Raw genomic sequence first — 25508 nt, forward strand, 5'->3', positions numbered from 1 at the left:
TGCCTCTTTCTCTGGCTGTGTCTCTTTCTCTGGCTGTGCCTCTTCCTCTGTCTGTGTCTCTTTCTCTTCTCTGTCTGTGTTTCTTTCTCTGTCTGTGCCTCTTTCTCTGTCTGGGTCTCTTTCTCTTTCTCTGTCTGTGTTTCTTTCTCTGTCTGTGCCTCTTTCTCTGTTTGTGCCTCTTTCTCTGTATGTGCCTCTTTCTCTGTCTGTGACTCTTTCTTTGTCTGTGACTCTTTCTCTGTCTGTGACTCTTTCTCTGTCTGTGACTCTTTCTCTGGGTGTGCCTCTTTCTCTGTCTGTGCCTCTTTCTCTGTCTGTGCCTCTTTCTCTGTCTGTGCCTCTTCCTCTGTCAGTGTCTCTTTCCCTTTCTCTGTCTGTGTCTCTTTCTCTGTCGGTGACTCTTTCTCTGTCTGTGTCTCTTTCTCTGTCGGTGTCTCTTTCTCTTTCTGTGTATCTGTCTGTGCCTCTTTCTCTGTCTGTTCCTCTTTCTCTACCTGTGCCCCTTTCTCTGTCTGTGTCTCTTTCTCTGTCTGTGCCTCTTTCTCTGTCTGTGCCTCTTTCACTGTCTGTGCCTCTTTGTCTGTCTGTGCCTCTTTCTCTGTCTGTGCCTCTTTCTCTGTCTGTGTCTCTTTCTCTGTTTGTACCTCTTTCTCTGCCTGTGCCTCTTTCTCTGTCTGTGCCTCTTTCTCTGTCTGTGTCTCTTCCTCTGTCTTTGCCTCTTTCTCTGTTTGTTTCTCTTTCTCTGTATGTGTATCTTTCTCTGTCTGTGTTTCTTTCTCTGTCTGTGGCTCTTTCTCTTTCTGGGTCTCTTTCTCTGTCTGTGTTTCTTTCTCTGTCTGTGTTTCTTTCTCTGTCTGTGTCTCTTTCTCTGTCTGTGCCTCTTTCTCTGTCTGGGTCTCTTTGTCTTTCTCTGTCCGTGTTTCTTTCTATGTCTTTGTCTCTTTCTCTGTCTGTGCCTCTTTCTCTGTCTGTGTTTCTTTCTCTGTCTGTGTCTCTTTCTCTGTCAGTGCCTCTTTCTCTGGCTGTGCCTCTTTCTCTGTCTGTGTCTCTTTCTCTGTCTGTGTCTCTTTCTCTGTCTGTGTCTCTTTCTCTTTCTCTGTCTGTGTCTCTTCCTCTGTTTTTGCCTCTTTCTCTGTTTGTTTCTCTTTCTCTGTATGTGTTTCTCTTTCTCTGTCTGTGTTTCTTTCTCTGTCTGTGGCTCTTTCTCTTTCTGGGTCTCTTTCTCTGTCTGTGTCTCTTTCTCTGTCTGTGCCTCTTTCTCTGTCTGGGTCTCTTTCTCTTTCTCTGTCTGTGTCTCTTTCTCTGTCTGTGTCTCTTTCTCTGTCTGTGTCTCTTTCTCTTTCTCTGTCTGTGTCTCTTCCTCTGTTTTTGCCTCTTTCTCTGTTTGTTTCTCTTTCTCTGTATGTGTCTCTTTCTCTGTCTGTGTTTCTTTCTCTGTCTGTGGCTCTTTCTCTTTCTGGGTCTCTTTCTCTGTCTGTGTCTCTTTCTCTGTCTGTGCCTCTTTCTCTGTCTGGGTCTCTTTCTCTTTCTCTGTCTGTGTCTCTTTCTCTGTCTGTGTCTCTTTCTCTGTCTGTGTCTCTTTCTCTTTCTTTGTCTGTGTCTCTTCCTCTGTCTTTGCCTCTTTCTCTGTTTGTTTCTCTTTCTCTGTATGTGTCTCTTTCTATGTCTTTGTCTCTTTCTCTGTCTGTGCCTCTTTCTCTGTCTGTGTTTCTTTGTCTGTCTGTGTCTCTTTCTCTGTCAGTGCCTTTTTCTCTGGCTGTGCCTCTTTCTATGTCTGTGTCTCTTTCTCTGTCTGTGTCTCTTTCTCTGTCTGTGTCTCTTTCTCTTTCTCTGTCTGTGTCTCTTTCTCTGTCTGTGCCTCTTTCTCTGTCTGGGTCTCTTTCTCTTTATCTGTCTGTGTTTCTTTCTCTGTCTGTGCCTCTTTCTCTGTATGTGCCTCTTTCTCTGTATGTGCCTCTTTCTCTGGCTGTGTGTCCTTCTCTGCTCTTTCTCTGTCTGTGCCTCTTTCTCTGTCTGTGTCTCTTTCTCTATCTGTGCCTCTTTCTCTGTCTGTGCCTCTTTCTCTGTTTGGTTTTTTTTCTCTGTCTGTGTCACTTTCTCTGTCTGTGCCTCTTTCTCTGTCTGGGTCTCTTTCTCTTTATCTGTCTGTGTTTCTTTCTCTGTCTGTGCCTCTTTCTCTGTATGTACCTCTTTCTCTGTATGTGCCTCTTTCTCTGTCTGTGTCTCTTTCTCTGTCAGTGCCGCTTTCTCTGTTTGTGTTTTTTTCTCTGTCAGTGTCTCTTTCTCTGTCTGTGCCTCTTTCTCTGTATGTGTCTCTTTCTCTGTATGTGTCTCTTTCTCTGTCTGTGCCTCTTTCTCTGGCTGTGCCTCTTTCTCTTTCTCTGTCTGTGTTTCTTCCTCTGTCTGTGCCTCTTTCTCTGTCTGTGCCTCTTTCTCTGTCTGTGCCTCTTTCTCTGTCTGTGCCTCTTTCTCTGTTTGTGTCTCTTTCTCTGTCTTTGTCTCTTTCTCTGTCTGTGTCTCTTTCTCTGTCTGTGTCTCTTTCTCTGTCTGTGCCTCTTTCTCTGGCTGTGCCTCTTTCTCTGTCTGGGTCTCTTTCTCTTTCTCTGTCTGTGTTTCTTTCTCTGTCTGTGCCTCTTTCTCTGTTTGTGCCTCTTTCTCTGTATGTGCCTCTTTCTCTGTCTGTGACTCTTTCTTTGTCTGTGACTCTTTCTCTGTCTGTGACTCTTTCTCTGTCTGTGACTCTTTCTCTGGGTGTGCCTCTTTCTCTGTCTGTGCCTCTTTCTCTGTCTGTGCCTCTTTCTCTGTCTGTGCCTCTTCCTCTGTCAGTGTCTCTTTCCCTTTCTCTGTCTGTGTCTCTTTCTCTGTCGGTGACTCTTTCTCTGTCTGTGTCTCTTTCTCTGTCGGTGTCTCTTTCTCTTTCTGTGTATCTGTCTGTGCCTCTTTCTCTGTCTGTTCCTCTTTCTCTACCTGTGCCCCTTTCTCTGTCTGTGTCTCTTTCTCTGTCTGTGCCTCTTTCTCTGTCTGTGCCTCTTTCACTGTCTGTGCCTCTTTGTCTGTCTGTGCCTCTTTCTCTGTCTGTGCCTCTTTCTCTGTCTGTGTCTCTTTCTCTGTTTGTACCTCTTTCTCTGCCTGTGCCTCTTTCTCTGTCTGTGCCTCTTTCTCTGTCTGTGTCTCTTCCTCTGTCTTTGCCTCTTTCTCTGTTTGTTTCTCTTTCTCTGTATGTGTATCTTTCTCTGTCTGTGTTTCTTTCTCTGTCTGTGGCTCTTTCTCTTTCTGGGTCTCTTTCTCTGTCTGTGTTTCTTTCTCTGTCTGTGTTTCTTTCTCTGTCTGTGTCTCTTTCTCTGTCTGTGCCTCTTTCTCTGTCTGGGTCTCTTTGTCTTTCTCTGTCCGTGCTTCTTTCTATGTCTTTGTCTCTTTCTCTGTCTGTGCCTCTTTCTCTGTCTGTGTTTCTTTCTCTGTCTGTGTCTCTTTCTCTGTCAGTGCCTCTTTCTCTGGCTGTGCCTCTTTCTCTGTCTGTGTCTCTTTCTCTGTCTGTGTCTCTTTCTCTGTCTGTGTCTCTTTCTCTTTCTCTGTCTGTGTCTCTTCCTCTGTTTTTGCCTCTTTCTCTGTTTGTTTCTCTTTCTCTGTAGTGTCTCTATCTCTGTCTGTGTTTCTTTCTCTGTCTGTGGCTCTTTCTCTTTCTGGGTCTCTTTCTCTGTCTGTGTCTCTTTCTCTGTCTGTGCCTCTTTCTCTGTCTGTGTCTCTTTCTCTTTCTTTGTCTGTGTCTCTTCCTCTGTCTTTGCCTCTTTCTCTGTTTGTTTCTCTTTCTCTGTATGTGTCTCTTTCTATGTCTTTGTCTCTTTCTCTGTCTGTGCCTCTTTCTCTGTCTGTGTTTCTTTGTCTGTCTGTGTCTCTTTCTCTGTCAGTGCCTTTTTCTCTGGCTGTGCCTCTTTCTCTGTCTGTGTCTCTTTCTCTGTCTGTGTCTCTTTCTCTGTCTGTGTCTCTTTCTCTTTCTCTGTCTGTGTCTCTTTCTCTGTCTGTGCCTCTTTCTCTGTCTGGGTGTCTTTCTCTTTATCTGTCTGTGTTTCTTTCTCTGTCTGTGCCTCTTTCTCTGTATGTGCCTCTTTCTCTGTATGTGCCTCTTTCTCTGGCTGTGTGTCCTTCTCTGCTCTTTCTCTGTCTGTGCCTCTTTCTCTGTCTGTGCCTCTTTCTCTATCTGTGCCTCTTTCTCTGTCTCTGCCTCTTTCTCTGTTTGGTTTTTTTTCTCTGTCTGTGTCACTTTCTCTGTCTGTGCCTCTTTCTCTGTCTGGGTCTCTTTCTCTTTATCTGTCTGTGTTTCTTTCTCTGTCTGTGCCTCTTTCTCTGTATGTACCTCTTTCTCTGTATGTGCCTCTTTCTCTGTCTGTGTCTCTTTCTCTGTCAGTGCCGCTTTCTCTGTTTGTGTTTTTTTTCTCTGTCAGTGTCTCTTTCTCTGTCTGTGCCTCTTTCTCTTTCGGTGTCTCTTTCTCTGTTGGTGACTCTTTCTCTGTCTGTGTCTCTTTCTCTGTCAGTGTCTCTTTCTCTGTCTGTGTCTGGGTCTCTGTCTGTGCCTCTTTCTCTGTCTGTGCCTCTTTCTCTGCTTGTGCCTCTTTCTCTGTCTCTGCCTCTTTCTCTGTATGTGTCTCTTTCTCTGTCGGTGACTTTCTCTGTCTGTGGCTCTTTCTCTGTCGGTGTCTCTTTCTCTTTCTGTGTTTCTGTCTGTGCCTCTTTCTCTGACTGTGCCCCTTTCTCTGCCTGTGTCTCTTTCTCTGTCTGTGCCTCTTTCTCTGTCTGAGCCTATTTAACTGTCTGTGTCTCTTTCTCTTTCTGTGCCTCTTTCTCTGTCTGTGCCTCTTTCTCTGTCTGTGTCTCTTTATCTGTTTGTACCTCTTTCTCTGCCTGTGCCTCTTTCTCTGTCTGTGCCTCTTTTTCTGTCTGTGTCTCTTTCTCTGTCTGTGTCTCTTTCTCTGTCTGTGCCTCTTTCTCTGTCTGTGCCTCTTTCTCTGTCTGTGCCTCTTTCTCTGGCTGTTTCTCTTTCTCTGTATGTGTCTCTTTCTCTGTCTGTGTCTCTTTCTCTGTTTGTGCCTCTTTCTCTTTCTCTCTGTGTTTCTTTCTCTGTCTGTGGCTCTTTCTCTTTCTGGGTCTCTTTCTCTGTCTGTGTTTCTTTCTCTGTCTGTGTCTCTTTCTCTGTCTTTGCCTCTTTCTCTGTCTGGGTCTCTTTCTCTTTCTCTGTCTGTATCTCTTTCTCTATCTGTGCCTCTTTCTCTGTCTGTGCCTCTTTCTCTGTCTGTTCCTCTTTCTCTGTCTGTGCCTCTTTCTCTGTCTGTGTTTCTTTCTCTGTCTTTGTCTCTTTCTCTTTCTCTGTCTGTGTCTCTTTCTCTGTCTGTGTCTCTTTCTCTGTCTGTGCCTCTTTCTCTGGCTGTGCCTCTTTCTCTGGCAGTGCCTCTTTCTCTGGCTGTGCCTCTTCCTATGTCTGTGTCTCTTTCTCTTTCTCTGTCTCTTTCTCTGTCTCTTTCTCTGTCTGTGCCTCTTTCTCTTTCTCTGTCTGTGTTTCTTTCTCTGTCTGTGCCTCTTTCTCTGTCTGTGCCTCTTTCTCTGTCTGTGCCTCTTTCTCTGTATGTGCCTCTTTCTCTGTATGTGCCTCTTTCTCTGTCTGTGACTCTTTTTCTGTCTGTGACTTTCTCTGGCTGTGCCTCTTTCTCTGGCTGTGCCTCTTTCTCTTTCTGTGCCTCTTTCTCTGTCTGTGCCTCTTCCTCTGTCTGTGTCTCTTTCTCTTTCTCTGTCTGTGTCTCTTTCTCTGTCGGTGACTCTTTCACTGTCTGTGTCTCTTTCTCTGTCGGTGTCTCTTTCTCTTTCTGTGTCTCTGTCTGTGCCTCTTTCTCTGTCCGTCCCTCTTTCTCTGCCTGTGCCCCTTTCTCTGTCTGTGTCTCTTTCTCTGTCTGTGCCTCTTTGTCTGTCTGTGCCTTTTTCACTGTCTGTGTCTCTTTCTCTGTCTGTGCCTCTTTCTCTGTCTGTGCCTCTTTCTCTGTCTGTGTCTCTTTCTCTGTTTGTACCTCTTTCTCTGCCTGTGCCTCTTTCTCTGTCTGTAACTCTTTCTCTGTTTGTTTCTCTTTCTCTGTATGTGTCTCTTTCTCTGTCTGTGCCTCTTTCTCTGGCTGTGCCTCTTTCTCTTTCTCTGTCTGTGTTTCTTCCTCTGTCTGTGCCTCTTTCTCTGTCTGTGCCTCTTTCTCTGTCTGTGCCTCTTTCTCTGTCTGTGCCTCTTTCTCTGTTTGTGTCTCTTTCTCTGTCTTTGTCTCTTTCTCTGTCTGTGTCTCTTTCTCTGTCTGTGTCTCTTTCTCTGTCTGTGTCTCTTTCTCTGTCTGTGCCTCTTTCTCAGGCTGTGCCTTTTTCTCTGGCTGTGCCTCTTTCTCTGGCTGTGTCTCTTTCTCTGGCTGTGCCTCTTCCTCTGTCTGTGTCTCTTTCTCTTTCTCTGTCTGTGTCTCTTTCTCTGTCTGTGTCTCTTTCTCTGTCTGTGCCTCTTTCTCAGGCTGTGCCTTTTTCTCTGGCTGTGCCTCTTTCTCTGGCTGTGTCTCTTTCTCTGGCTGTGCCTCTTCCTCTGTCTGTGTCTCTTTCTCTTTCTCTGTCTGTGTCTCTTTCTCTGTCTGTGCCTCTTTCTCTGGCTGTGCCTCTTTCTCTGTCTGGGTCTCTTTCTCTTTCTCTGTCTGTGTTTCTTTCTCTGTCTGTGCCTCTTTCTCTGTCTGGGTCTCTTTCTCTTTCTCTGTCTGTGTTTCTTTCTCTGTCTGTGCCTCTTTCTCTGTTTGTGCCTCTTTCTCTGTATGTGCCTCTTTCTCTGTCTGTGACTCTTTCTTTGTCTGTGACTCTTTCTCTGTCTGTGACTCTTTCTCTGTCTGTGACTCTTTCTCTGGGTGTGCCTCTTTCTCTGTCTGTGCCTCTTTCTCTGTCTGTGCCTCTTTCTCTGTCTGTGCCTCTTCCTCTGTCAGTGTCTCTTTCCCTTTCTCTGTCTGTGTCTCTTTCTCTGTCGGTGACTCTTTCTCTGTCTGTGTCTCTTTCTCTGTCGGTGTCTCTTTCTCTTTCTGTGTATCTGTCTGTGCCTCTTTCTCTGTCTGTTCCTCTTTCTCTACCTGTGCCCCTTTCTCTGTCTGTGTCTCTTTCTCTGTCTGTGCCTCTTTCTCTGTCTGTGCCTCTTTCACTGTCTGTGCCTCTTTGTCTGTCTGTGCCTCTTTCTCTGACTGTGCCTCTTTCTCTGTCTGTGTCTCTTTCTCTGTTTGTACCTCTTTCTCTGCCTGTGCCTCTTTCTCTGTCTGTGCCTCTTTCTCTGTCTGTGTCTCTTCCTCTGTCTTTGCCTCTTTCTCTGTTTGTTTCTCTTTCTCTGTATGTGTATCTTTCTCTGTCTGTGTTTCTTTCTCTGTCTGTGGCTCTTTCTCTTTCTGGGTCTCTTTCTCTGTCTGTGTTTCTTTCTCTGTCTGTGTTTCTTTCTCTGTCTGTGTCTCTTTCTCTGTCTGTGCCTCTTTCTCTGTCTGGGTCTCTTTGTCTTTCTCTGTCCGTGTTTCTTTCTATGTCTTTGTCTCTTTCTCTGTCTGTGCCTCTTTCTCTGTCTGTGTTTCTTTCTCTGTCTGTGTCTCTTTCTCTGTCAGTGCCTCTTTCTCTGGCTGTGCCTCTTTCTCTGTCTGTGTCTCTTTCTCTGTCTGTGTCTCTTTCTCTGTCTGTGTCTCTTTCTCTTTCTCTGTCTGTGTCTCTTCCTCTGTTTTTGCCTCTTTCTCTGTTTGTTTCTCTTTCTCTGTATGTGTTTCTCTTTCTCTGTCTGTGTTTCTTTCTCTGTCTGTGGCTCTTTCTCTTTCTGGGTCTCTTTCTCTGTCTGTGTCTCTTTCTCTGTCTGTGCCTCTTTCTCTGTCTGGGTCTCTTTCTCTGTCTGTGTCTCTTTCTCTGTCTGTGTCTCTTTCTCTGTCTGTGTCTCTTTCTCTTTCTCTGTCTGTGTCTCTTCCTCTGTTTTTGCCTCTTTCTCTGTTTGTTTCTCTTTCTCTGTATGTGTCTCTTTCTCTGTCTGTGTTTCTTTCTCTGTCTGTGGCTCTTTCTCTTTCTGGGTCTCTTTCTCTGTCTGTGTCTCTTTCTCTGTCTGTGCCTCTTTCTCTGTCTGGGTCTCTTTCTCTTTCTCTGTCTGTGTCTCTTTCTCTGTCTGTGTCTCTTTCTCTGTCTGTGTCTCTTTCTCTTTCTTTGTCTGTGTCTCTTCCTCTGTCTTTGCCTCTTTCTCTGTTTGTTTCTCTTTCTCTGTATGTGTCTCTTTCTATGTCTTTGTCTCTTTCTCTGTCTGTGCCTCTTTCTCTGTCTGTGTTTCTTTGTCTGTCTGTGTCTCTTTCTCTGTCAGTGCCTTTTTCTCTGGCTGTGCCTCTTTCTCTGTCTGTGTCTCTTTCTCTGTCTGTGTCTCTTTCTCTGTCTGTGTCTCTTTCTCTTTCTCTGTCTGTGTCTCTTTCTCTGTCTGTGCCTCTTTCTCTGTCTGGGTCTCTTTCTCTTTATCTGTCTGTGTTTCTTTCTCTGTCTGTGCCTCTTTCTCTGTATGTGCCTCTTTCTCTGTATGTGCCTCTTTCTCTGGCTGTGTGTCCTTCTCTGCTCTTTCTCTGTCTGTGCCTCTTTCTCTGTCTGTGTCTCTTTCTCTATCTGTGCCTCTTTCTCTGTCTGTGCCTCTTTCTCTGTTTGGTTTTTTTTCTCTGTCTGTGTCACTTTCTCTGTCTGTGCCTCTTTCTCTGTCTGGGTCTCTTTCTCTTTATCTGTCTGTGTTTCTTTCTCTGTCTGTGCCTCTTTCTCTGTATGTACCTCTTTCTCTGTATGTGCCTCTTTCTCTGTCTGTGTCTCTTTCTCTGTCAGTGCCGCTTTCTCTGTTTGTGTTTTTTTTCTCTGTCAGTGTCTCTTTCTCTGTCTGTGCCTCTTTCTCTGTATGTGTCTCTTTCTCTGTATGTGTCTCTTTCTCTGTCTGTGCCTCTTTCTCTGGCTGTGCCTCTTTCTCTTTCTCTGTCTGTGTTTCTTCCTCTGTCTGTGCCTCTTTCTCTGTCTGTGCCTCTTTCTCTGTCTGTGCCTCTTTCTCTGTCTGTGCCTCTTTCTCTGTTTGTGTCTCTTTCTCTGTCTTTGTCTCTTTCTCTGTCTGTGTCTCTTTCTCTGTCTGTGTCTCTTTCTCTGTCTGTGCCTCTTTCTCTGGCTGTGCCTCTTTCTCTGTCTGGGTCTCTTTCTCTTTCTCTGTCTGTGTTTCTTTCTCTGTCTGTGCCTCTTTCTCTGTTTGTGCCTCTTTCTCTGTATGTGCCTCTTTCTCTGTCTGTGACTCTTTCTTTGTCTGTGACTCTTTCTCTGTCTGTGACTCTTTCTCTGTCTGTGACTCTTTCTCTGGGTGTGCCTCTTTCTCTGTCTGTGCCTCTTTCTCTGTCTGTGCCTCTTTCTCTGTCTGTGCCTCTTCCTCTGTCAGTGTCTCTTTCCCTTTCTCTGTCTGTGTCTCTTTCTCTGTCGGTGACTCTTTCTCTGTCTGTGTCTCTTTCTCTGTCGGTGTCTCTTTCTCTTTCTGTGTATCTGTCTGTGCCTCTTTCTCTGTCTGTTCCTCTTTCTCTACCTGTGCCCCTTTCTCTGTCTGTGTCTCTTTCTCTGTCTGTGCCTCTTTCTCTGTCTGTGCCTCTTTCACTGTCTGTGCCTCTTTGTCTGTCTGTGCCTCTTTCTCTGTCTGTGCCTCTTTCTCTGTCTGTGTCTCTTTCTCTGTTTGTACCTCTTTCTCTGCCTGTGCCTCTTTCTCTGTCTGTGCCTCTTTCTCTGTCTGTGTCTCTTCCTCTGTCTTTGCCTCTTTCTCTGTTTGTTTCTCTTTCTCTGTATGTGTATCTTTCTCTGTCTGTGTTTCTTTCTCTGTCTGTGGCTCTTTCTCTTTCTGGGTCTCTTTCTCTGTCTGTGTTTCTTTCTCTGTCTGTGTTTCTTTCTCTGTCTGTGTCTCTTTCTCTGTCTGTGCCTCTTTCTCTGTCTGGGTCTCTTTGTCTTTCTCTGTCCGTGCTTCTTTCTATGTCTTTGTCTCTTTCTCTGTCTGTGCCTCTTTCTCTGTCTGTGTTTCTTTCTCTGTCTGTGTCTCTTTCTCTGTCAGTGCCTCTTTCTCTGGCTGTGCCTCTTTCTCTGTCTGTGTCTCTTTCTCTGTCTGTGTCTCTTTCTCTGTCTGTGTCTCTTTCTCTTTCTCTGTCTGTGTCTCTTCCTCTGTTTTTGCCTCTTTCTCTGTTTGTTTCTCTTTCTCTGTAGTGTCTCTATCTCTGTCTGTGTTTCTTTCTCTGTCTGTGGCTCTTTCTCTTTCTGGGTCTCTTTCTCTGTCTGTGTCTCTTTCTCTGTCTGTGCCTCTTTCTCTGTCTGGGTCTCTTTCTCTTTCTCTGTCTGTGTCTCTTTCTCTGTCTGTGTCTCTTTCTCTGTCTGTGTCTCTTTCTCTTTCTCTGTCTGTGTCTCTTCCTCTGTTTTTGCCTCTTTCTCTGTTTGTTTCTCTTTCTCTGTATGTGTCTCTTTCTCTGTCTGTGTTTATTTCTCTGTCTGTGGCTCTTTCTCTTTCTGGGTCTCTTTCTCTGTCTGTGTCTCTTTCTCTGTCTGTACCTCTTTCTCTGTATGTGCCTCTTTCTCTGTCTGTGTCTCTTTCTCTGTCAGTGCCGCTTTCTCTGTTTGTGTTTTTTTTCTCTGTCAGTGTCTCTTTCTCTGTCTGTGCCTCTTTCTCTTTCGGTGTCTCTTTCTCTGTTGGTGACTCTTTCTCTGTCTGTGTCTCTTTCTCTGTCAGTGTCTCTTTCTCTGTCTGTGTCTGGGTCTCTGTCTGTGCCTCTTTCTCTGTCTGTGCCTCTTTCTCTGCTTGTGCCTCTTTCTCTGTCTCTGCCTCTTTCTCTGTATGTGTCTCTTTCTCTGTCGGTGACTTTCTCTGTCTGTGGCTCTTTCTCTGTCGGTGTCTCTTTCTCTTTCTGTGTTTCTGTCTGTGCCTCTTTCTCTGACTGTGCCCCTTTCTCTGCCTGTGTCTCTTTCTCTGTCTGTGCCTCTTTCTCTGTCTGAGCCTATTTCACTGTCTGTGTCTCTTTCTCTTTCTGTGCCTCTTTCTCTGTCTGTGCCTCTTTCTCTGTCTGTGTCTCTTTATCTGTTTGTACCTCTTTCTCTGCCTGTGCCTCTTTCTCTGTCTGTGCCTCTTTTTCTGTCTGTGTCTCTTTCTCTGTCTGTGTCTCTTTCTCTGTCTGTGCCTCTTTCTCTGTCTGTGCCTCTTTCTCTGTCTGTGCCTCTTTCTCTGGCTGTTTCTCTTTCTCTGTATGTGTCTCTTTCTCTGTCTGTGTCTCTTTCTCTGTTTGTGCCTCTTTCTCTTTCTCTCTGTGTTTCTTTCTCTGTCTGTGGCTCTTTCTCTTTCTGGGTCTCTTTCTCTGTCTGTGTTTCTTTCTCTGTCTGTGTCTCTTTCTCTGTCTTTGCCTCTTTCTCTGTCTGGGTCTCTTTCTCTTTCTCTGTCTGTATCTCTTTCTCTATCTGTGCCTCTTTCTCTGTCTGTGTTTCTTTCTGTGTCTCTTTCTCTTTCTGTGCCTCTTTCTCTGGCTGTGCCTCTTTCTCTGGCTGTGCCTCTTTCTCTGTCTGGGTCACTTTCTCTGTCGGTGACTCTTTCTCTGTCTGTGTCTCTTTCTCTGTCAGTGTCTCTTTCTCTGTCTGTGTCTGGGTCTCTGTCTGTGCCTCTTTCTCTGTCTGTGCCTCTTTCTCTGCTTGTGCCTCTTTCTCTGCCTGTGTCTCTTTCTCTGTCTGTGCCTCTTTCTCTGTCCGGGTCTCTTTCACTGTCTTGGTCTCTTTCTCTTTCTCTGTCTCTTTGTCTCTTTCTCTGTCTCTTCCTCTGTCGGTGTCTCTTTCTCTGTCGGTGTCTCTTTCTCTGTCTGTGTAACTTTCTCTGTCTGTTTCTCTTCCTCTGTCTTTGCCTCTTTCTCTGTATGTGTCTGTGTCTCTATCTCTGTCTGTGCCTCTTTCTCTGCCTGTGCACCTCTCCCTGTCTGTGTCTCTTTCTCTGTCTGTGCCTCTTTTTCTGTCTGTAACTCTTTCACTGTATGTGTCTCTTTCTCTGTCTGTGCCTCTTTCTCTGTCTGTGTCTCTTTCTCTGTTTGTACCTCTTTCTCTGCCTGTGCCTCTTTCTCTGTCTGTGTCTCTTCCTCTGTCTTTGCCTCTTTCTCTGTCTGTGTCTCTTTCTCTGTCTGTGCCTCTTTCTCTGTCTGGGCTCTTTCTCTTTCTCTGTCTGTGTCTCTTTCTCTGTCTGTGCCTCTTTCTCTGTCTGTGTTTCTTTCTGTGTCTCTTTCTCTGTCTGTGCCTCTTTCTCTGGCTGTGCCTCTTTCTCTGTCTGTGCCTCTTTCTCTGTCTGGGTCTCTTTCTCTGTCGGTGACTCTGTCTGTGCCTCTTTCTCTGTCTGGGTCTCTTTCTCTGTCTGTGTCTCTGTCTGTGCCTCTTTCTCTGTCTGTGCCTCTTTCTCTGCTTGTGCCTCTTTCTCTGTCTGTGTCTCTTTCTCTGTCCGTGCCTCTTTCTCTATCTGGGTCTCTTTCACTGTCTGGGTCTCTTTCTCTTTCTCTGTCTCTTTCTCTTTCTCTGTCTCTTCCTCTGTCGGTGTCTCTTTCTCTGTCGGTGTCTCTTTCTCTGTCTGTGTGACTTTCTCTGTCTGTTTCTCTTCCTCTGTCTTTGCCTCTTTCTCTGTCTGTGTCTCTTTCTCTGTCTGTGCCTCTTTCTCTGGCTGTTTCTCTTTCTCTGTATGTGTCTCTTTCTCTGTCTGTGTCTCTTTCTCTGTCTGGGTCTCTTTCTCTGTCTGGGTCTCTTTCTCTTTCTCTGTCTGTGCCTCTTTCTCTGTCAGGGTCTCTTTCTCTTTCTCTGTCTGTGTCTCTTTCTCTGTCTGTGCCTCTTTCTCTGTCTGTGTTTCTTTCTGTGTCTCTTTCTCTTTCTGTGCCTCTTTCTCTGGCTGTGCCTCTTTCTCTGTCTGTGCCTGTTTCTCTGTCTGTCTCTCTTTCTCTGTCTGTGTCTCTTTCTCTGTCTGTGTCTCTTTCTCTGTCTGTGTCTCTTCCTCTGTCTTTGCCTCTTTCTCTGTCTGTGTCTCTTTCTCTGTCTGTGCATCTTTCACTGTCTGTGTCTCTTTCTCTGTCTGTGTCTCTTTCTCTGTCTGTGTCTCTTCCTCTGTCTTTGCCTCTTTCTCTGTCTGTGTCTCTTTCTCTGTATGTGCCTGTTTCTCTTTCTTTGTCTCTTTCTCTGTCTTTGTCTCTTTCTCTGTCTGTGTCTCTTCCTCTGTCTTTGCCTCATTCTCTGTCTGTGTCTCTTTCTCTGTCTGTGTCTCTTCCTCTGTCTTTGCCTCTTTCTCTGTCGGTGTCTCTTTCTGTGTCTGTGTCTCTGTATGTGTCTCTTTCTCGTTGTGTCTCTTTCTCTGTCTGTGCCTGTTTTTCTGTCTGTGTCTCTTTCTCTGTCTGTGTCTCTTTCTCTGTCTGTGTCTCTTCCTCTGTCTGTGCCTCTTTCTCTGTCTGTGCCTCTTTCTCTGTCTGTGTCTCTTTCTCTATCTGTTTCTGTTTCTCTGTCTTTGTCTCTTTCTCTGTCTTTGTCTCTTTCTCTGTCTGTGCTTCTTTCTCTGTCTGTGTCTCTTTCTCTGTTTGTACCTCTTTCTCTGCCTATGCCTCTTTCTCTGTCTGTGTCTCTTCCTCTGTCTTTGCCTCTTTCTCTGTCTGTGTCTCTTTCTCTGTCTGTGCCTCTTTCTCTGTCTGGGTCTCTTTCTCTTTCTCTGTCTGTGTCTCTTTCTCTGTCTGTGCCTCTTTCTCTGTCTGTGTTTCTTTCTGTGTCTCTTTCTCTGTCTGTGCCTCTTTCTCTGGCTGTGCCTCTGTCTCTGTCTGTGCCTCTTACTCTGTCTGGGTCTCTTTCTCTGTCGGTGACTCTTTCTCTGTCTGTGTCTCTTTCTCTGTCAGTGTCTCTTTCTCTGTCTGTGTCTCTGTCTGTGCCTCTTTCTCTGTCTGTGCCTCTTTCTCTGCTTGTGCCTCTTTCTCTGTCTGTGTCTCTTTCTCTGTCTGTGCCTCTTTCTCTATCTGGGTCTCTTTCACTGTTTGGGTCTCTTTCTCTGTCTCTTTCTCTTTCTCTGTCTCTTCCTCTGTCGGTGTCTCTTTCTCTGTCGGTGTCTCTTTCTCTGTCTGTGTGACTTTCTCTGTCTGTTTCTCTTCCTCTGTCTTTGCCTCTTTCTCTGTCTGTGTCTCTTTCTCTGTCTGTGCCTCTTTCTCTGGCTGTTTCTCTTTCTCTGTATGTGTCTCTTTCTCTGTCTGTGTCTCTTTCTCTGTCTGGGTCTCTTTCTCTGTCTGGGTCTCTTTCTCTTTCTCTGTCTGTGCCTCTTTCTCTGTCTGGGTCTCTTTCTCTTTCTCTGTCTGTGTCTCTTTCTCTGTCTGTGCCTCTTTCTCTGTCTGTGTTTCTTTCTGTGTCTCTTTCTCTTTCTGTGCCTCTTTCTCTGGCTGTGCCTCTTTCTCTGTCTGTGCCTGTTTCTCTGTCTGTCTCTCTTTCTCTGTCTGTGTCTCTTTCTCTGTATGTGCCTGTTTCTCTGTCTGTGTCTCTTTCTCTGTCTGTGTCTCTTCCTCTGTCTGTGTCTCTTTCTCTGTCGGTGTCTCTTTCTGTGTCTGTGTCTCTGTATGTGTCTCTTTCTCGTTGTGTCTCTTTCTCTGTCTGTGCCTGTTTTTCTGTCTGTGTCTCTTTCTCTGTCTGTGTCTCTTTCTCTGTCTGTGTCTCTTCCTCTGTCTGTGCCTCTTTCTCTGTCTGTGCCTCTTTCTCTGTCTGTGCCTCTTTCTCTGTCTGTGTCTCTTTCTCTGTCTGTGCCTGTTTCTCTGTCTTTGTCTCTTTCTCTGTCTTTGTCTCTTTCTCTGTCTGTGTCTCTTCCTCTGTCTTTGCCTCTTTCTCTGTCTGTGTCTCATTCTCTGTATGTGCATCTTTCTCTGTCTGTGCCTCTTTCTCTGTCTGTGTCTCTTTCTCTGTCTGTGGCTCTTTCTCTGTCTGTGTCTCTTCCTGTCTTTGCCTCATTCTCTGTCTGTGTCTCTTTCTCTTTCTGTGTCTCTTCCTCTGTCTTTGCCTCTTTCTCTGTCGGTGTCTCTTTCTGTGTCTGTGTCTCTGTATGTGTCTCTTTCTCGTTGTGTCTCTTTCTCTGTCTGTGCCTGTTTTTCTGTCTGTGTCTCTTTCTCTGTCTGTGTCTCTTTCTCTGTCTGTGTCTCTTCCTCTGTCTGTGCCTCTTTCTCTGTCTGTGCCTCTTTCTCTGTCTGTGTCTCTTTCTCTATCTGTTTCTGTTTCTCTGTCTTTGTCTCTTTCTCTGTCTTTGTCTCTTTCTCTGTCTGTGCCTCTTTCTCTGTCTGTGTCTCTTTATCTGTTTGTACCTCTTTCTCTGCCTATGCCTCTTTCTCTGTCTGTGTCTCTTCCTCTGTCTTTGCCTCTTTCTCTGTCTGTGTCTCTTTCTCTGTCTGTGCCTCTTTCTCTGTCTGTGTCTCTTCCTCTGTCTTTGCCTCTTTCTCTGTCTGTGTCTCTTTCTCTGTCTGTGCCTCTTTCTCTGTCTGGGTCTCTTTCTCTTTCTCTGTCTGTGTCTCTTTCTCTGTCTGTGCCTCTTTCTCTGTCTGTGTTTATTTCTGTGTCTCTTTCTCTGTCTGTGCCTCTTTCTCTGGCTGTGCCTCTGTCTCTGTCTGTGCCTCTTACTCTGTCTGGGTCTCTTTCTCTGTCGGTGACTCTTTCTCTGTCTGTGTCTCTTTCTCTGTCAGTGTCTCTTTCTCTGTCTGTGTCTCTGTCTGTGCCTCTTTCTCTGTCTGTGCCTCTTTCTCTGCTTGTGCCTCTTTCTCTGTCTGTGTCTCTTTCTCTGTCTGTGCCTCTTTCTCTATCTGGGTCTCTTTCACTGTTTGGGTCTCTTTCTCTTTCTCTGTCTCTTTCTCTTTCTCTGTCTCTTCCTCTGTCGGTGTCTCTTTCTCTGTCGGTGTCTCTTTCTCTGTCTGTGTGACTTTCTCTGTCTGTTTCTCTTCCTCTGTCTTTGCCTCTTTCTCTGTCTGTGTCTCTTTCTCTGTCTTTGCCTCTTTCTCTGTCTGTGTCTCTTTCTCTGTCTGTGCCTCTTTCTCTGTCTGTGTCTCTTCCTCTGTCTTTGCCTCTTTCTCTGTCTGTGTCTCTTTCTCTGTCTGTGCCTCTTTCTCTGTCTGGGTCTCTTTCTCTTTCTCTGTCTGTGTCTCTTTCTCTGTCTGTGCCTCTTTCTCTGTCTGTGTTTATTTCTGTGTCTCTTTCTCTGTCTGTGCCTCTTTCTCTGGCTGTGCCTCTGTCTCTGTCTGTGCCTCTTACTCTGTCTGGGTCTCTTTCTCTGTCGGTGACTCTTTCTCTGTCTGTGTCTCTTTCTCTGTCAGTGTCTCTTTCTCTGTCTGTGTCTCTGTCTGTGCCTCTTTCTCTGTCTGTGCCTCTTTCTCTGCTTGTGCCTCTTTCTCTGTCTGTGTCTCTTTCTCTGTCTGTGCCTCTTTCTCTATCTGGGTCTCTTTCATTGTTTGGGTCTCTTTCTCTTTCTCTGTCTCTTTCTCTTTCTCTGTCTCTTCCTCTGTCGGTGTCTCTTTCTCTGTCGGTGTCTCTTTCTCTGTCTGTGTGACTTTCTCTGTCTGTTTCTCTTCCTCTGTCTTTGCCTCTTTCTCTGTCTGTGTCTCTTTCTCTGTCTGTGCCTCTTTCTCTGGCTGTTTCTCTTTCTCTGTATGTGTCTCTTTCTCTGTCTGTGTCTCTTTCTCTGTCTGGGTCTCTTTCTCTGTCTGGGTCTCTTTCTCTTTCTCTGTCTGTGCCTCTTTCTCTGTCTGGGTCTCTTTCTCTTTCTCTGTCTGTGTCTCTTTCTCTGTCTGTGCCTCTTTCTCTGTCTGTGTTTCTTTCTGTGTCTCTTTCTCTTTCTGTGCCTCTTTCTCTGGCTGTGCCTCTTTCTCTGTCTGTGCCTGTTTCTCTGTCTGTCTCTCTTTCTCTGTCTGTGTCTCTTTCTCTGTCTGTGTCTCTTTCTCTGTCTGTGTCTCTTCCTCTGTCTTTGCCTCTTTCTCTGTCTGTGTCTCTTTCTCTGTCTGTGCATCTTTCACTGTCTGTGTCTCTTTCTCTGTCTGTGTCTCTTTCTCTGTCTGTGTCTCTTCCTCTGTCTTTGCCTCTTTCTCTGTCTGTGTCTCTTTCTCTGTATGTGCCTGTTTCTCTGTCTGTGTCTCTTTCTCTGTCTGTGTCTCTTCCTCTGTCTGTGTCTCTTTCTCTGTCGGTGTCTCTTTCTGTGTCTGTGTCTCTGTATGTGTCTCTTTCTCGTTGTGTCTCTTTCTCTGTCTGTGCCTGTTTTTCTGTCTGTGTCTCTTTCTCTGTCTGTGTCTCTTTCTCTGTCTGTGTCTCTTCCTCTGTCTGTGCCTCTTTCTCTGTCTGTGCCTCTTTCTCTGTCTGTGTCTCTTTCTCTGTCTGTGCCTGTTTCTCTGTCTTTGTCTCTTTCTCTGTCTTTGTCTCTTTCTCTGTCTGTGTCTCTTCCTCTGTCTTTGCCTCTTTCTCTGTCTGTGTCTCATTCTCTGTATGTGCATCGTTCTCTGTCTGTGCCTCTTTCTCTGTCTGTGTCTCTTTCTCTGTCTGAGGCTCTTTCTCTGTCTGTGTCTCTTCCTGTCTTTGCATCTTTCTCTGTCTGTGTCTCTTTCTCTGTCTCTGCATCTTTCTCTGTCTGTGCATCTTTCTCTGTCTGGGTCTCTTTCTCCGTCTGTGCCTCTTTCTCTGTCTGTGTCTCTTTCTCTGTCGGTGTCTCTTTCTTTGTCTGTGTCTCTGTATGTGTCTCTTTCTCTTTATGTGTCTCTTTCTCTGTCTGTGCCTGTTTCTCTGTCTGTGTCTCTTTCTCTGTCTGTGTCTCTTTCTCTGTCTGTCTCTTTCTCTGTCTGTGTCTCTTCCTCTGTCTTTGCCTCTTTCTCTGTCTGTGTCTCTTTCTCTGTCTGTGCATCTTTCTCTGTGCCTCTTTCTCTGTCTGTGTCTCTTTTCTGTCTGTGCCTCTTTCTCTGTCTGTGTCTCTTTTCTGTCTGTGCCTCTTTCTCTGTCTGTGTCTCTTTCTCTGTCTGTGCCTCTTTCTCTGTCAGTGCCTCTTTCTCTGTCTGTGTCTCTTTCTCTGTCTGTGTCTGTGTCTCTTTCTCTTTATGTGTCTCTTTCTCTGTCTGTGTATCTTTCTCTGTCTGTGTCTCTTCCTCTGTCTTTGCCTCTTTCTCTGTCTGTGCCTCTTTCTCTGTCTGTGTCTCTTTCTCTGTCTGTGTCTCTTCCTCTGTCTTTGCCTCTTTCTCTGTCTGTGTCTCTTTCTCTGTCTGTGTCTCTTTCTCTGTCTGTGTCTCTTCCTATGTCTTTGACTTTTTCTCTGTATGTGTCTCTTTCTCTGTCTGTGCATCTTTCTCTGTCTGTGCCTCTTTCTCTGTCTGTGTCTCTTCCTCTGTCTGTGCCTCTTTCTCTGTCTGTGTATCTTTCTCTGTCTGTGCCTTTCTCTGTCTCTGTCTCTTTCTCTGTCTGTGTCTCTTTCTCTGTCTGTGTATCTTTCTCTGTCTGTGTCTCTTCCTCTGTCTTTGCCTCTTTCTCTGTCTGTGCCTCTTTCTCTGTCTGTGTCTCTTTCTCTGTCTGTGTCTCTTTCTCTGTCTGTGTCTCTTTCTCTGTCTGTGTCTCTTCCTCTGTCTTTGCCTCTTTCTCTGTCTGTGTCTCTTTCTCTGTCTGTGTCTCTTTCTCTGTCTGTGTCTCTTCCTCTGTCTTTGACTCTTTCTCTGTATGTGTCTCTTTCTCTGTCTGTGCATCTTTCTCTGTCTGTGCCTCTTTCTCTGTCTGTGTCTCTTCCTCTGTCTTTGCCTCTTTCTCTGTCTGTTTCTCTTTCTCTGTCGGTGTCTTTTTCTCTGTCTGTGTCTGTGTCTCTGTCTGTGTCTCTTTCTCTGTATGTTTCTCTTTCTCTGTATGTGTCTCTTTCTCTGTCTGTGTCTCTTTCTCTGTCTGTGTCTCTTCCTCTGTCTGTGCCTTTCTCTGTCTCTGTCTCTTTCTCTGTCTGTGTCTGTGTCTCTGTCTGTGTCTCTTTCTCTGTCTGTGTCTCTTTCTCTGTCTCTGTCTCTTTCTCTGTCTGTGTCTCTTTCTCTGTCTGTGTCTCTTCCTCTGTCTGTGTCTCTTTCTCTGTGTGCCTCTTTCTCTGTCTGTGCCTCTTTCTCTGTCTGTGCCTCTTTCTCTGTCTGTGTCTCTTTCTCTGTCTGTGTCTCTTTCTCTGTCTGTGTCTCTTTCTCTGTCTGTGTCTCTTTCTCTGTCTGTGTCTCTTTCTCTGTCTGTGTCTCTTCCTCTGTCTGTGCCTTTCTCTGTCTCTGTCTCTTTCTCTGTCTGTGTCTGTGTCTCTGTCTGTGTCTCTTTCTCTGTCTGTGTCTCTTTCTCTGTCTCTGTCTCTTTCTCTGTCTGTGTCTCTTTCTCTGTCTGTGTCTCTTCCTCTGTCTGTGTCTCTTTCTCTGTGTGCCTCTTTCTCTGTCTGTGCCTCTTTCTCTGTCTGTGCCTCTTTCTCTGTCTGTGTCTCTTTCTCTGTCTGTGTCTCTTTCTCTGTCTGTGTCTCTTTCTCTGTCTGTGTCTCTTTCTCTGTCTGTGTCTCTTCCTCTGTCTTTGCCCCTTTCTCTGTCTCTGTCTCTTTCTCTGTCTGTACCTCTTTCTTTCCCTTTTTCTTATTTCCCAGAAGCATCTATATTTTTGACAGACAGGTCACTGTATTCTCTATTGCAGAGTGAGGGAATGTTGACACTCCTTTGTTCTGGGCTGTTTTCTCCTGCTGCTGGGGTTTCTGACAGCAGACAGTAGCTCATTAGCAGCCTGCAACACAATCCTAGACTAGCTGTTTCTGACAAACCAAAGATCAATGTCATGGCCTTGACAGACACTGAAACTCTGAACTGTAACAGTTGGATGTTGTCTACACAGCAGACCAGCTCTGTGTGAATGTATAGATGTAAGGGACGTGGTTCAGTGAACCTAGCTCACATGGTGGGTAACCTTTCCTGAGACTTGAGACTTGTGTTAGCTTCCCAAGCTAATGCCTAGGTTTTAGCTCAGAGGGCTAACACAGTCTTGAGGCGCAAACCCGAGTCCTTAAACGAAATGGCAATCTGTGATACAAAATTAAATAGCTACGGAGGTGTATTTTAACCTGTATTTTCCTCTATGTTTATCGCCTAGGGTGCGAGGTGCGGAGAGGGACTGCGGTTCCGTAACGTGTCCTGCTTTGTGTCAGACGGGTCTGGCCAGGAGAAGGGCAGCCTGGTGGATGATGAGATGTGTGGAAACCTGGAGCCCTTGGTAGATGGAGACAAGCGGATCACCCTGGAAGAACCCTGCACCTCGCCCTGTCCAGGTAACTAACTTACCTTGGCCTGCAATGACTGAGGATCCAGAGTCCTGGACAGTGGACCCGGTCCCTAGATAAGAGGCAGCCAAGATCTGACCAGGAAAAACACCTGACCCTATGGTCAGTATAGATTCACCTCTGAGCATCCATCTAATCTACTATGTAGTTAGTTCAACACAGCAGTCCTGTTACAATGTGGAACATTAATGGTGTTTTGTAGATTTTATAGCTCTATCTGGTCGAGAAAGCCCCTTGTCCTTCAACATTATTTACCAACTATGCAGAGACATTTTGCTGTTCCTTTAAGGCTGAGCTGAGTTCACTACTGCCGTTAAATCACATTTATCAGCAGATGTGCTAAGAGACATTTATATGGTCCTAGCTGTGTTATATTCTAGCCCAGCTCTCTCATAACATGAATCTTTTAGGAGCAGTGTCCTGCTGACACTGACTGTAGGCACTGATGACTGGATGTTTAGATTCTCAGAGGCTGGTGCTAAAGAGCCGTCCAACGCCTGCTGCTGTGCCTCATTCTCTGTGTTGATGTTGACTGACATTGTAGGGAATTCAACAAGCTAGTAAAGTGAGTATTCTAAGATTATATGAATACATGATTTCTTCATCTCCAATGACATGAAAGTGGAGATTTTCTCTTCTGAATAAAAACCTTTCAACGTCATACATTTCAGAGAGTTGCTAGGGAAAAAAAGCGGATCTGAAAACGACTAGTGTGAATGCAATTTTGACAATTCGTATTTCCTTATTTTGCCAGTGCCTGTCAATGACATATCCAACGTCCCATTTTGACAGGTCCATTGTAGCAGAAGTAGAGCGTTGTGACACAAGCTCATGCAGCAGAAAATTGTGTTTGGTGTGTTTGGTGTGTTTGGTGTGTTTGGTGTGTGTGTGTGTGTGTGCGCGTGTGCGTGTGTGCGTGCTTGTATGTGTGCGGGTGTGTGTGTGTGCGTGCGTGTGTGTCCAGAGCTGTGCGTTTGGTAGATGTGGACATGTGTAGTCAAAGTAATCTTTGTAGCCTACTTCCCCCCTATTCTAACATTCATATCACACAAACCCTCAACCTGTGGCCTAATAAGTTACATATCTACATAGCCAGTCCTAATCTCCAGTGGTTTAGCTCAGGCAGCCAAGACAGACGGAGCAGGTATTTAATCCAGGTGTCCACTCTCTCTCCACATGAAACCCCACCAGACATCACCTCTCTCCCCCTCCTCTGCCTCATCACACCCCTGCCTCCCCTGCCTGATCGTAGCCCAGTCCATGGCCCCACCATGCCTGACACCTGACACAGACAGCAGACAGGTGATAATCATAAAGTGGATTAGGCCACTTTGGACCTGATGGCTTTATGATTAATTAGTATTTAGACGTGTGCTCACTTCCTCTCTGTCACTACAATAGGATGAATTAATGAATGGCTCTGACCTATTCTTATGGGAAATGGCCTGTTCTGAGAACACCCTGATTCAAACTATAATGAAAAATGGGATCTGGCTCTATTGGGGAAATATCTTCTGAACTTTATCAGGGATAGGGTTTAAACCTCTTTTTTTTTAAATGAGAATTCTCTGAAGAAGTCTGAGAAGTCTGCCTGGTGACAATCAGTGTGGAAATATAATGATATTCAAAACAATTTAAGGTCAAATTCAAGTTTCCCATTATAATTGTGTAGTGCCAGGGTCAGGAATCTTGTGATATGACCAGGATAGACTCTGGAGTCATATTTTTGGTCAGGTTACATGGTTAACAGTAACGTCTCATATAGTACTGTACGTTTTCAACTGTGTGCAGCTAAATGTGTTGAAAGTTGTGTACTGTGTGTTTCTGTACAGGTGACTGCTACCTGACTGACTGGACATTGTGGAGCCCGTGCCAGCTGAGCTGTGTCAGTGGAGCTGACCTGGGTTTTGGCTCAGTGCAGGTCAGATCCAGAGCGGTGCTGGCCCAGGAGCCAGAGAACCTACTGCAGTGTCCAGAACAGGAGTGGGAAGCCCGGCCCTGCACTGGTCAGTCTATACACACAAACACACATGCATGCACACACACACACACACACACACACACACACACACACACACACACACATACACACACACACACACGCACACACACACAAATGTGCATTTGTCCCTTCATGCTATTATATGTAATATGAAGTATGTCTGTACTGACCCATATCTCTCCTCCCACTACAGAGGGCCAGTGTTATGAGTACAAGTGGATGACAGGAGCGTGGAGAAGCTCCTCTCGACTGGTCTGGTGTCAAAGATCTGATGGATTAAATGTCACAGGTATGTGTGTGTGTGTGTGTGTTTGGTTTTACTATCCTTGTGGGGACCAGAAATGTCCTCCTCCTTGTGGGGACCAGAAATGTCTTCACAAGGATAGTAAAACAAGGAAAATTCAGTGTGGGAACATTTAGCCAGTCCCCACAAGGACAAAAGGCTATTTTAGGCTTAGGGGTTAGGTTTAGGGTTGGGGTTAGAGTTAGAATTAGGGTTAGGGGTTTGGGGTTAAGGTTAAGGTCAGGGTTAAGGTTAGGGTTAGTGTTTAGGGTTAGGGGTTAAAGAAAATATAATTTTGAATCAATCCTTTGTTTGGTCCCCACAAGGATAGTAAAAAAAAACGTGTGTGTGTGAGTGTGTGCTGCTTATATCCCATCCCCTGTCAGAATGCATCCACCAACACTCCTTCTTTTAAACCTATCCCTTTACAGATGTGCCTACTTCATATGCTGCTGAATAGAAGTCACTAAACCCTTATCTAGACTAAGGACGAGTATTGAGTGGTAGCCTACTGTAGCATAAGATTTCAGTCACTGCCTCTCGATTTAGTAGCTACATTATCATAACTGTAACTCTATGAATGTGTGGGATGTGAATTAGGTCATAAGCTCCAATGAATAGTACAATACAGTTCTGCTACAGTCAGCCACCCAGCCCAGCTCCCTCCAGGTGCCTCAGTGGCTGATGATGATGATGGGGATAGGGTTATTTCAAACCCTGTCTCTGCCTGTCGGAGCGAGTGGCGTTTGTTCATTCGAGGCACTTTCTGACTGCCTGTCACTGTGGAGCCGAGGCCGCTTGTGTGTGTGCATGCGTTCCTGTGTGTATGTGTGCGTGCCTTCGAGCGTGTGTGTATGTGTGTTTGTGTGTGTAGGAGATAAGGAGGATTTAATCCTTGACGATGACACGTTTTAATCCTGCTGGCCATCACACGTCATCTTTAGGTCTGTGACTGCTGCCTCAGAGCTAGGAGATTCCAGAGGAAGAGTTACAGTGTATATGTCACTTATCATAAAGGATAAAGGATGTGTGTCTTATTCAGCAATTAATTATCTGAGGAATGAATAACCACTAGCACTGACTTTGCTGTTAACTTCTTTATTTTGGAAAAATTTACTTACTACGACTGTGATATGTGATTTTCTCACCTAGCTATCTTAAGATGAATGCACTAACTGTAATTCGCTCTGGATAAGAGCGTCTGCTAAATTACTAAAATATAAATAAGTGAATGAACATTTCTGTAAACTATACACATGATGTTTGGTGTGTAGGCATAGAGTATGACATATCAAATCAAACTTTATTTAACAAGCATTTATCTAGACAGCTCAATACACATTACATTTGTTAGGTAGGTGTGCATGAATCATGATATAGTCTGAATTCACTCTCACCGTGTATTAATGATGCTATAGATCCTATGCCAAGGCATTCCACAGCCATACGATCCAGATGGTATGCATATTTTATGCATATTATATCAGACCGGTTGATTGGCATATACCCTGTATTTCCTTGACGTAAACGCTTCCTTTCACGCAATGTGGCTTCCGCTTATGATTTGCATACGCTGTGTGTGTGTGTGTGAGTGTGTCCATGCGCATCACCATCATTAATATTCAAGACGTCTTCTAATAGATTAGCAATTTTCTGCCGACAGTATCATTTTTATGAATAACTTGAGGGATCCTGTCCAGGATTACTCTCTGAGTGTTGCTACACATATATCTCTTGTGAAGTGGGATGTTGAAGTGAAGGAATTTAGCAAAGTGGTTGAAGCGGACCGTTGCTGACTGGTACAGAGTACTGGGCCTGGCACCTCTTATTCTCTAAAGCTTGGGTACATATTGTAGAATACCTGCTTAAAAGTACTGTCAAATTGAAGGGAGCAGTGGAACCTTTTTCATTCCTTCAAGGACTGATGCACTGTGTAAATCACTTTGGATGAAAGTGTCTGCTTAGTTGCAGATATTATATTATGTTGTATATATTATGATTAAGCTCAAGACTACCCCTCCCCCTGGCTGCTGTGGTAACCTCTGTTTCTTTCAGCCTGATTACCGTGGTGCTGTTTAAACGCCTAATGACAAACCTAGTCTTTACTGCCACCTACAACATTGTCATAGAAACCACACTTATCAGGAAGGAAGGGCTGTAGTACTGACTGAACTGTGAGTCAGTTCTAGTTTCCTCACCATCACTACTGTATCCCTCCTCTGTATAACCTTGGTCTAGTTGGTCTAGTTGGTCTAGTTCCCCCCACCACCACTACAGTATCCCTCATCTTATCTCCTATACCCTTCTCTTGTGTATATTGATTTACCCCAGTGTAGCTCAAATAAAGCCTAGTGAGAAAACAGTGAGCCCCTTTCATTTTGCCTTGAGGCAGTCCACTGCATTGATAGGCAGTCCACTGTATTGATAGGACAATGGGAGGGAATCTCCCTGAGGCAATCACTTAAAGAGATGGGGATGGGGCTAGGGCTGGCCTACCTTCTCTTCCCAGGCATGACTGCGTCCCAAATGGCACCCTATTCCCTGTATAGTGCACTTCTTTTGACCAGGGCCCATAGGGCTCTTGTCAAAGTAGTGCACTATGTGGGAAATAGAATGCCATTTGGGACACATAATTGTTGTCCTTGATATCTGAAGCTGTATCAGTGTACATTTTGCAGTGAGTGCATCATCTCACTACAGTACACACAACTCATCTGAGACCCAGAGAGCTCGGGGAGCTCAGTCTGCTTTCCTGTTTATGTAAGTGTGTCTGTCTGTACGCTTGCTCTCTGGAATGGTGCATACTGCGTGGTGTATGTCTGATAAACCATGAATTAATGGGAGTGTCTGTTTTCGTCTGGGTGTTTGGGGAGGAATTTTGA

At 45.3% G+C, this 25508-nt stretch overlaps 1 protein-coding gene across 1 annotated transcript in view; it reads left to right on the forward strand.

The window, feature by feature from the left end:
• The window catches only part of LOC311122620 (thrombospondin type-1 domain-containing protein 7A-like), a gene marked incomplete at both ends in the record, with an annotated part of 183486 nt that extends 158524 nt beyond the window's left edge, over window positions 1-24962 (forward strand). The window contains 4 exon segments of the mRNA XM_084158084.1: window positions 20155-20329; window positions 22174-22347; window positions 22537-22632; window positions 24958-24962. Coding sequence (XP_084014210.1) covers window positions 20155-20329; window positions 22174-22347; window positions 22537-22632; window positions 24958-24962 — 450 coding nt within the window.
• Window positions 24963-25508: the final 546 nt, after the last annotated feature.

Source organism: Coregonus lavaretus, assembly GCF_964263955.1.
Source record: "Coregonus lavaretus genome assembly, chromosome: 3".
NCBI lineage: Eukaryota > Metazoa > Chordata > Actinopteri > Salmoniformes > Salmonidae > Coregonus > Coregonus lavaretus.